The sequence below is a fragment of the Miniopterus schreibersii genome, assembly GCF_964146895.1.
Source record: "Miniopterus schreibersii genome assembly, chromosome: 12".
Classification (NCBI taxonomy): Eukaryota; Metazoa; Chordata; class Mammalia; order Chiroptera; family Miniopteridae; genus Miniopterus; species Miniopterus schreibersii.
In genome coordinates, this window is record NC_138112.1 from 67011173 (window position 1) to 67022622 (window position 11450).

An 11450-nucleotide genomic window follows, 5' to 3' on the forward strand; every position below is an offset into this window, starting at 1 on the left:
CCCCCCCACTACTTCGCCACGGGCGTCATACGCACAGCCACTTCCGCCATGCGCAGGGAAGTGTCTTCCGGCTCAGGACGCAGCTTCCGCCAGGCGGGCGTCCGGGAGTTCCCGGAAGTGGCTGGTCGTCGGCTTCCGGTACAGGCTGGGGAAAAATGGCGTTGGCCACGGTCTTCCCGGCTCTGTCGCGGGTGAGGAGAGGAAGTTCTAGGGTTCTAGGAGGGCCACAGAGAAAGTTCTAGGGACTGAGTCTCGGCTTCCTCCGCAGTCTTGGAGACCGCGAGGAGCGTCCAGCTGCGTGATAGCCCAGGGCAAGGACAGACCCAAAAACAGGCCGATCTTGCAAAATTAGGAGATTGAAGTCGCTTAAGTATGGTTGAGTGATTAGTCTTTCAGCGAGACCCAATTCAGATTTCACCTCTTGCCCTGGTGGAGCTGGCCCGACCACCTCCGGGCACCCCTAATCTCTCTTCTTGTCTTTGTAATACCTAACATGATTTCACGTCGCATCCTAAGGTCTTTCTTTTTTTTCAATGTAGGTGTTTACCACTGTATACTTCTTTCTTAGTACTACTTTTTGCTGCACCTGATATTTTATATGTTGTGTCTTTTGTCTCAAGGTATTTTCTAATTTCCCTTTTGTTTTCTTCTTTGACTCATTTGAACCAGGGTTAAGTGTGTTAATGTCATATATTCCTAAAGTTTCCAGTTGTCCTTTGGCTGTTAAGTTCTAGTTTCATTCCATTGTGGTCAGAAAAGGTCTTGTATAATTTCAATCTTCTTAGACTTGTTTTTGTAACTTAACATGCGATCTGTCCTGGAGAATGTTCCCAGTGTGCTTGAGAAGAATGTGTATTCTTCCTGCTGTTGGGTGGAATGTTCTGTATATGTCCGGTTAATTGGGTCTATAGTGTTGTTCTCTGTTTCTTTATTGATCTTTTGTCTGGATGTTCTGTCCAGTATTGAAAGTGGGGTATTGAAATCTATTATTGTGTTGCTATTTATTTAGGGCTATCAATGTTTGCTTCATATATTTGGGTGCTCTGATGTTGATTGCATATATATTTATAATTGTTATATTTTCCTGGTGAGTTGACCTTTTTACCATTACGTAATGTCCTTTATCTCATGAGAGTTTGACTTGAAGTCTATTTTGTCTGATGTGAGTAGAGGCATTCTGCTCACTTTTGCATGGAATATCTTTTTTCATTCCTTCACTTTCATCCTGTGTGTATCCTTATGTCTAAAATGAGTCTCTTGTAACAGCATATAGTTGGATCTTATTTTTTTTAAATCCTCAATGGAGGACATGCTTTTGATTTGAGAGAGAGGGGAAGAGAGAGAGAGAGAGAGAGAAACATTGATGTAAGAGAGAAACATCAATGTAAGAAACATCAATCTGCTGCCTTCTGCATGCCCCCTACTGGGGATCAAGCCGAAACTCTGGCATGTGCCCTGACTGAGAATTGAACCCATTACCTTCGGTGGATGGGATGACATTCAACCAACTGAGCCATGTTGGCCAGGGCAGAAACCAGTTTCTTGGGCAGCTCCTTGAAAAAGCAGGAATTTTGGATGCATGCTCCACTCTTTTTTCCCCTCTCAAGGGAGAGGCTGCCAAGTTGTGTTGGCCTCTGTCTGCTGTACCATGGGTCCTCTGGAGCAGCATCAAGCCATCCAGCTCTCTTGTTTTCAGAGGTCCCCAGTCATGTAGAGTATGCTGGGTCCTACCAGTGCTCTGAGACAGGCAAAACAGAACCATTCTCTCAGATATCTTCCCAAAAAGCTGGAATGTTGAACATACATGTCAACTCTTACCTCCCCAGGGAGAAGCTAAGGAGTTGGGGGTTTTCCCCCTGCTTGTTGTGTGCTGAGCCAGGGGCAGGGACCATGGTGAGTGGGTGTGTGCTAGTCCAAACCCTCACCTTTGTTCTCAGCAGTGCCCAACCTGTTGCCTTTTCCTGTCAGCACTTAGATTCAGAGAGGACAAAAACTAGTCGATCGGGCAGCCCCCTGAAAAGTCTCCATGTTGGACATGTTTCAGGCTTCTCTTCCCAAGGAGAAACCAGGAGCTAAGAATTTTCTTCACTTGCACCAGGCTGAGCCAGCTGGGAGGGACTATGATGAATGATTGTGAGGAATTGTCCTTCCAGCTTTGATGCAGCAGCTTTTGTGCTTGCCTGGGGTTTAGGGCCTCTTAACTGGCTTCTGGATTTCTCATAAAGGGAATTGATCCATGTATTGTGGAGTTGATGTCTCAGTGGAAGGAACGTGGGGGGGTTTCCCATTCTGCCATCTTGCTGATGTTATCGCCTGATCACATCTTGATCGTCTTTGCCTGTCGCTAGATTGGGAGCCCTTGGAGGATTAGGATCCATGCCAGCCCTGTATGCTCAGATTTTAACACAGTCAAGTGACTAGAATACAAACCACACCGTAAGGGAATGCATAGGAAGGAAAAAATATTTCTGCTGAAGAATTTCTGGAAGGACACTGGTTAAAAACATGTTTGCAGTTAGAACTAGGTTTCAATTTTTTTTTTTTTTAAATGTATCTTTATTGATTTCAGAGAGAGGAAAGGAGAGGGAGAGACAGAGATAGAAACATCAATGATGAGAGAGTCATTGATAGAGCCCGCAACCCAGGCATGTGCCCTGACCGGGAATCGAACCCCGATCACCTGGATCCTAGGTCGACACTCAACAGCTGAGTCACGCCTGGCCCGGCTAGGTTTCAATTCTAACTGCAGTTACTATTTGGGTGACCTTTGTAGGTTTTTTAACCTCTGTGAGCCTTAACTTCCAAGCTGTAAAGTGGGGTCAGTATCAGCATAACTTAAGGACTGAGTGAGATCAAATGCATTTAGTACCTAGTAAGTACTGAGCAGGTGACAATGATGTTATTTGATATTGTTAAAAAAAACATTTGGTTTATTTGTTTCAGATGCTTGCTCTGTCAAGGCAACACCTAGTGTCTCCTTTGCTCAGCATGACATCATTCAGCCGTTTCTACAGAGGTGGCAGCCCGACAGATTCCCAGAAAGATATGATTGAAATCCCTTTGCCTCCATGGCAGGAGCGAACTGATGAATCCATAGAAACCAAAAGAGCCCGCCTGGTCTATGAGAGCAGAAAGAGGGGAATGCTGGAGAACTGCATTCTGCTTAGGTAGGGAAACAGGAGTCTTAGTGTCACTTCTCTTTGACTGGAGACGGCCTTTTAACTTCTTTGTCTCTCTTTCTTGTTTTTAGCCTCTTTGCTAAAGAATATCTGCACCACATGACAGAGAAACAGCTGAACCTCTATGATCGCCTGATTAATGAGCCCAGTAATGACTGGGACATTTACTACTGGGCTACAGGTACTGGCAGGAAAAGCAATGTAATGTGAAAAATAGGATGACTTGGGCTGACTTAAGTTTGGAGTTATATCCTAGGCAATTTTTCCCCCTTTATTCATGCAAATAGACACTCTACCCAGCACTCTTCACATTTTTCTAAAGTATACAAAATTTGTTTGATTAGTTAAGGTTATTTGTTTGCAGACAATACAAGCCTATTCAGTATCACTTAAGCAAAAAGAGAATTTAGTGAAATTGTACAGGTATCAGAGGAAGGTTGAAGAAAAACTACGCTAGGCATGGAGTGGAACCAGACAGCTCTATCGCCTGCATAGCAAGAGTTCCTCGGTAGTCTCATTCGGGCACTGCCTTTGTGAGGAATGAAAACTCACTGTGTAGAGTTAGGATGAGTTTTGGCTGTGAGTAAAAAAACCCAAAACAGTAATGGCTTAAACAAGACCGAGCTCTATTTCTCTTTCTCATAACAGAAGTCCAAAGTAGGCATGTAGAAGGGTATTAAAGAGTCACAAGGTTGAGTCTTCTTGTCTTGCTGCTCCTTCAGTCCCTACTTCATAATTCAGGATGGTTGCTGAGGCTCTGTCTGGCGTGCCCATATTTCAGCTAGGAAGAAGCATGTAGAAGAACACGCCCCATTCTTTATGGATCCTTCTCAGGAAATGATACACCGTCTTCCACTTATTTTCCATTGGCCATAATTTAGTCAAATGGCTATACCTCACCATAAAGAAGAAGTAATATAGTCAATTCCATGTGTCCAACTAAATTGGGGATTCTATTATCAAGGAAAAATGGGAGAATTGATATTAGGGGATATCTCACCCATTTCTCTCACACTCTGAGTCTCATGTTTTTCTGTTTCCTCTCAATATGCATCATAAAATAGAACCTATTTTGTAGGTTTCAAGTATAAAATGTGAAAGTGGATTGTGCTTTTGGTACCATGTCAAAGAACTTGCCTGATCTAAAGTCACAAAGATTTTCTCTCTTCTAGGAATTTTATAGTCTTAGAATCAGCTGTTTAGTTTCTCAAAAAAAAAATCCTGATTGGATTTTGATGGGGTTTGTGTTAAATCAGTAGATGAATTAGGAAGATTATTTTAGCAATTTAGAATTGTTTAATCTATGAACACACTATATCTCCATTTATTTGGGTCTCCTTTGAGTTCTTTAATCATTATATTACCTATTGCTACATAAAAAATTACTCTAAAACTTACTGGCTTAAAACACCCCATATTTATTATTTCATTATTTCTGTGAGTCTGGCATCCAGGCATGGCTTAGCTGGGTTCTGTCCTTCAGTCTGTTGCGAGGTTGCAATCAAGGTGCCATCACAGGGTCTGGGGTCTCATCAGGAAACTTGACTAGGGGAGGATCTGTCTGCTTCATGCTCTCTCCAATGCTGGCAGAATTTAGTTCCTCACAGGCTCTTCAGTCCTTGCTGGCCGTTGCCTGGAAGCTGCCTCTTCCACATGGCAGCTTGCTTCCTCAAAGTGTGCAAACCAAGAAGGCAATAGAGAGAGTGTACTAGCAAGATGGAAGTGTCAGTGTTTTATAACCTGATCACAGCAATGACATTCCATCATCTTTGCCATGTTCTATTGGTTAATATCAAGTCTTTAGGTCCAGCCACATTCAAGGAGGGGGGCTCACACAAAGGCATGATATCAGGAAGCAGAGGTCATTGGGGGCCATCTTAGAAGTCTGCCAGCTACAATCAGCATTTTACAGTTTTCAGCATATTTTGCTAGTCTTACAGCTAGGTATTTTATGTATTTTGGTGCCATTATAAATGGAACTTAAAAGTTGTTTTTTTAATTTCCCATTGTTGGTAGAATGTAGAAACACAATTGATTTTTGTATGTCGACTGTATACTGTGACCTTGCTAAACTCACTTAGATCCTTTTTTATAGATTCTTTGTGATTTCCTGTGTAGACAGTTGTATAATATGTGAACAGAGGTGGTTTTCTTTCTTTTCCAAGCTGTATGCCCTTTAAATACTTTCCTTATTGCACTGTCTAGGACCTCCTGTATAATGTTGAATAGCAGCAGTGAGAACAGACATTCTTGCCTTGTTCCCAATGTTAGGGGGGAAATATTCTGTCTTTACCATTAAATATAACGTTAGCTGTAGATTAATTGTAAATGCCTTTTATCAGGTTGAGAAAGTTTCCTTCTGTTTCTAGTATATGGAGAGTTTAGTCATGAAAAGATACTGAATTTTGTCAGGTGCTTTCTAGGCATCTATAGAGACAATAATTTCTTTAGTGATACGGTTTTTTACCCCCTTTGGTTTATTGAGATGATGAAATTTTTTATTGATTTTCAGATATTGAACCAACCTTGCATTCCTAGTATAAATACCACATGGTCATGATATTGATTTGATTTGCTAACATTTTAGAGAAGATCTTGTATGTGAAGGTATTGATGTGTAATTTTTTTGGCATGTTATCATCTGGTTTTGATAGGGTAAGTCTGGCTTCATAAAATGAGTTGTGAAGTGCTCTCCCATTTTCAGGAAGAGTTTGTAAAGAACTGGTATTATTTCTTCCTTATGTATTTGATAGAATTTGCTAGTGAAGCCTTTTGAATCTGGGGTTTTCTTTGTTACAAGTTATTAACTGGAAAGTCAGAATTTTTTTTTTTAATGCATATGTAACAATTCAAGTTATCTTATTTCTTCTTGGATGAGATTTTTAAATTTGTGTCTTTCAATAAATTTGCCCATATTACATAAGTTCAATCTATGAGCATAAAGTTGTTTGTAGTATTTTCTTTTTTATGGTATTTTAATGTCTGAGGTGCTGTGGTGAGGTCCCTCCTTTATTTCTAATATTGGTCACTTATGGGCTTTTTTTTTTTGATCAGTCTCACTTGGAGTTTATCAATATATTTTTTCAAAGAACCAGCTTTTCATCTTACTGATTTTTCTTTTTCTGTTTTCAGTTTCATTAATTTCTGCTCTTAGCTTTATTTCCTTTCTTCTGCTTGCATTGGGCTGAATTTGCTTTGCTTGCTAGTTCCTTGAGGTGGGAGCTGAGCTGACTCGCTTGAGACCTTTTTCACTTTGAGCATTTAAATGTCTGTCTGGGCGGGGAGGGAGGAGAGGGTAAGGGGGTGAATGGTGATGGGAGGAGACTGGACTCGGGGTGGTGAGCACACAATACAACATACAGAGGATGGATTGTGGAATTGTATACATGAGACCTATATAATTTTATTAACTAGTGTCTCCTCAATAAATTCAGTAAATAAATTTTTAAAAATTTCTGTCTAAACACTGCTTGAGCTTCATATTACAGATTTGGATGTGCTGCGTTTTTATTTTCATTCAGTTCAAAATATTTGTTAATTTTTCTTGTGATCCTCTTTTACCCGTGAGTTATTTAGAAGTATGTTTAATTTTCAAATATTTCCAGGTTTTCCAGATATTTTTCTGTTATTTATTCCATTATGACAACATAATGACTTGTATAATTTCAGTTATTTTTTTAATTTCAGTTATTTTAAATTTCTTGAAATTTGTTTTATGGCCAGAAATGTGGGTATCTTGATAAATGTTCTGTGTGCATTTATTTGAACATAACTTGTGTTCTGCACTTGTGGGTGAAGTGTTTTATAGTTGCCAACTAGGTCAAGTTGGTTGGTTCTGTAACTGTGGATTTGTTTATTACTCCTTTCAGTTCTCTCACTTTTTGCTTCATATATTTTGAAGCTCTGTTATTATACGGAGACATGTTAGGATCATTACATCTTCATGATGAATTGACTCCTTTATCATGATGTAATGTCTATCTTTATTGCTTTTAGTATTCCTTGTTCTGAAGTGTCTGATCATAATTTAGACACTCCAGCATTCTTTTGATTAGTGTTTGCATGGTATGTGTTTTTCCATTTATGCTAGTTTTCTCTTGCTGTGTAGTAAATTACCACAAACTTAGTGGCTTTAAACAACACCTATTTATTAGCTCATGGTTATATAGGTCAGAAGCTGTGCCCAGATCTCACAGTCCAAAATCAGAGTCCTGTTTTATATTCCTGTCTGGAAAGTCATTCAGGTTGTTAGGAGTGACTTGTAGGACTGAGATCCCGATTGTCTTGTTAGCTGTTGATCTCTTTCAGCTCCTAGAAGCCACTCTTAGACCTTTGCCCTGTGGCCCCCTCCATCTCAGCAATGGAGATCCTCCCTCATATGCAGTCCCACTCATGTGTCAAAACTATCTGATTTTCCCTTCTGTCACATGCTGGAGAAAACTCATAGAGCTCATGTGATGAGGTCAAAACCACTTGGATAATTTCCCTGTCCCAAGGCCAACTGTGCCGTAGGAACATAACCTAATCCCGTTCACAGCCGTGGCGGTTGCACGAGGCTCGTATACCAGGCGAGTGGGAAGTACTGCGGCCAACTTAGAAGTCTGCCTGCCGCACCGTGCTTTTACTTTAAATTAAACTTCTTGTAGACAGCATATATAGTCTTTTTGTCCAGTCTTAAAATCTCTTTTTTTTTATTGATATGTTTTGGCCATTTACATATAATTATCAATGTGACTGCATTAAAATCTACCATCTCTTTGTTTCCTGTTTCTTCCATCTGTTCTTTGTTCCTTTTCCCTTCTATTTCTATGGGACTTTTAAATTTAGTATTTTAAATTTCATCTTACTCCACTGTTGGTTCATTATTTATACCTCTCTCTATAACTTTTTAGTGATTGCCCTAGGATTTGCAGTATACATCTTTAATTAATCACAGTCTGTCTTCAAGTAATGTTATACTGCTTCATGTTTAATGTAAGAACTTTACAGTAGCATGCTCCAGTTCCTCCCTCTTGTCTTTTGTGCTGTTGTTGGCATACTTTTTATTTTTACTTATGCTGTAAACATTTGTATTGCTTTACTTTAGACAGTTATCTAAAGAGCAATTTAAAATAAGGAAAACAGTAGAATACTTTAGAAATTATAACTTACATGTAGTATCTTATATGTAAACATGAGTAATATAATATATACATAACATTTACATTTTAACATATAAAGTACATTATATTATATATTTTAAATATATATTTTTTTAGACAGAGAGGAAGGGAGAGGGAAAGAGAGAAACATTGATGAGAGAGAAACATCGATCGGCTGCCTCCTGCATGGCCCCTACTGGGGATAGAGCCCACAACCCAGGCATGTGCCCTGACTTGGAATCGAACCGGTAACCTTTTGTTGCTCAGGATGACTCTCAGCCAACTGAGCCACACTGGCCAAGGCTAACATACATTATATTTTATATTTACCTTCACTTTACTGGTCTGTGGAGTCTTCATTTCTTTATGTAGATCCATGTTTCTATCTGGTATTCCTGAAGAATTTCCTCTAATATTCATTGTAGTGCAGATTTGCTATTATGAATTCTCTCAGCTTTTGTCATATTTGAAAGCTATTTTCACTGGATATAGAACTATAGGTTCAGCTTTTCTTTCAGCAATTTATAGAGGACGCTATTTTTTGCTGGGGTGCTAGTGCAAAGGATTGAGTCTGTCTGCTCAGTTGAGCCGGATTTGGGTTGTTGCTTTGGCTGCCTTCATTTACCACCAGCTTCAAATTCCTCCATTATTACCATGTGCCTTTTCTGGTTTGCCTAGTTTCTGACACAAGGTCTGCTGTCTTTGTTCCTTTGTATATATCTTTTCTTTCTGAATGTTTTCAGCATTTTATCAAGGAGATTTGGGTTCCCCCCTAGGATGTTGAAAGTTAGAAAGAACATTGCTCTCATCCTAACAACAAGAAGCCAGATAAACTATAGGCATTAGTTTTCTTGAAGTCATTAGTAGAGCAGGTGTTTGTAGCTTATCTGGCTTCTTGTTGTTAGGATGAGAGCAGTGTTCTTTCCAAAGATGGTTATAATGCCTGGCCCTCTGATGCTGGGTCCTGTGCTCAGTGAGGGGGAATCAAAGTTGGTTTTGAGAAATTCCCCTACTAGCATTGCATTTAGTTGTGACAGGAGAGTAATTCCAGAACTCATTGCCTAAGCTTTTCCAATGGGAGGCTTTGCTTGTCATTTGAATCTTGACTGTCTCAGGGTGGAAAGAAAGGTTGGAGGTAAGCAGCATCCTGCCAGACCCCCTCCCACTAGCCTGAGGCTGGCATCTCATCTCTGCGCTTTCCTGCCTTTGTCCATTCAGATCTGCTTCCTCAGGTTCATGTCACCTTTGTGTGCCTCTCACAGCCTTCCAATAAATTCCTTTTTGCTTAACTTTACTTGAGTTATTAGTTTCTGTTACTTACACCAAGGACCTTTGCCTCAGGAAATTTATAGATTAGAAGGGGAAACACATTGCCCAGAAAACAACGGAAATACCAAATGCAGAGCAAAGTAGCGTAGCCGAGATAGGACAGGCTGGAGGGCAGCAAACTTGTTTATAAAAGACCAGAGAGTAGATATTTCAGTCTTGTGGCCATACGGTCTCTGCTGCACTGACTGTCTTCATAGCACAGCAACAGCCATGGATGGGATGTTAACCAGCAGGAGCAGCTGTTCCAATAAAACTAGTTACAGATACAGGCAGCCATTGTCCGCCCGCTCCAGGAATAGGCTGCCGTGTATATTTAGAGAAAGAGTGGAGGCAGTCTGTGTATCTACCGTGGCTCTCGGCCAAGGCCAGAGTTTCAAGTTTCAAGATCCTTTTGCCTAAATATTGACTGACTGACATTCTTTCTGACCATTCTTCCCTTGCAGAAGCAAAACCGGCCCCAGAAATATTTGAAAATGAAGTCATGGCACTGCTGAGAGACTTTGCTAAAAACAAAAACAAGGAGCAGAGGCTGCACGCCCCAGATCTTGAATACCTCTTTGAAAAGCCACGTTGAGCTGCGCGCCACTACCTGCCGAGGGGGCTCAGTCCACAGACCCTAACTGCTTATGATGGATACTGGCTTCAACTTCCTGCTTTTCCTTAGACACTCAGCTCACCGGACCCTTCGTCCTGCCCCCAGTGATGAACCCACCTCTCTTCCAGGATATACAAACATTCAGTGTCTCATTCTAACACTTTTTTATTCAGTTCCAGGCCTCAAAAGTGGTTTAGAAGTGGGAGGGGTTCCTCTAGCAACCCAGCTGTGTGTGAAATTGCCTTTAAAATTAAGATTCACCTACAGCCAACAGTGCTGAATTTACTTTCACTAGTTTTTCTGAAATAAAGTAGTTAAAAAGAAGCAGATTTTGTGTTACTTCATTTTACCTGTAAAAAACTGATTAAAGAAAAACTGCAATATTAATAGTTTTTGTGGTTTCTCCTTCTACTTAAAAATTCTACATGCCCAATAACTACTTTGAAAATTAGCTAATTTAAAATATTTTTGAAAAGAAAAAACCGATTTGTCAGTGTCGCCGGCCGTCAGGCCCGTCTGGACTCTGGCCGGCCTCTGCCACAGGAGGGCACTGTGGGGAAGCAGATGTGTTCTCACTCAGCTTCCGCCAGAGGTGCTTGGCAAAGAGGCAAACACATGCACAGCACGTTAGAATGGATTAGTTGAAAGTGTTTAGCTCCAGGGCCGGAAGACTTTCACCTTGCCGGGAGTGGCCTCATTAGAGGGCCCTTGCCCTTGGGACTGTGGTCCTGTCAGGATGGTCGTCACCAAGCCCGGGCCAGCACCATCTAATGCTGTGGCCTTAGGAAGGCAGCCAGAACTGATGAGCAGATGGTTGGCGGCCACAAGAGCTGTGTGCGGGAGGAAGTACACGTTTCCAGCATTGTAGAGCCCCGGGTTCCCCTGGAGCCTCCTCAGGGCCCTGCCTGTTCCTCAGTTCCCCTGACAAAGGGACGAGAACCCGCTTCATTCCCATGATCTCATCAAGGCCTTGCAACGCTCCTCCCGACGAGTGGCTCCTGCCTGTCTTGTAGAAGGGGGTCTCAGAGGAATCTGTCCAAGGTCAAGTAGCTATTCAGTCAGAAAGCCAGAATCTCATTTAGTCCAGCCTGCCTCCAAGACTCGTGAACTTCCTACTAGAACACACTGCCTCACTGTGGACGCTTAGTAGGCATCTATGCTTTGGAAAATTGTAGCAAAGAAACAACAGTTCTGAGGTGTGACCCG

The 11450-nt window shown here is 41.2% G+C and overlaps 1 protein-coding gene across 1 annotated transcript; it reads left to right on the plus strand.

The window, feature by feature from the left end:
* Positions 1 to 9: 9 nt before the first annotated feature.
* Positions 10 to 10631, plus strand: SDHAF2 (succinate dehydrogenase complex assembly factor 2). Its single transcript, XM_081152785.1, has 4 exons — positions 10 to 191; positions 2944 to 3167; positions 3251 to 3360; positions 10093 to 10631. The coding sequence occupies exons 1-4, from the start codon at positions 156 to 158 to the stop codon at positions 10221 to 10223; spliced, it is 501 nt and encodes a 166-aa protein (XP_081008911.1). The 5' UTR covers positions 10 to 155; the 3' UTR covers positions 10224 to 10631.
* The last annotated feature ends 819 nt before the right edge of the window (positions 10632 to 11450 follow it).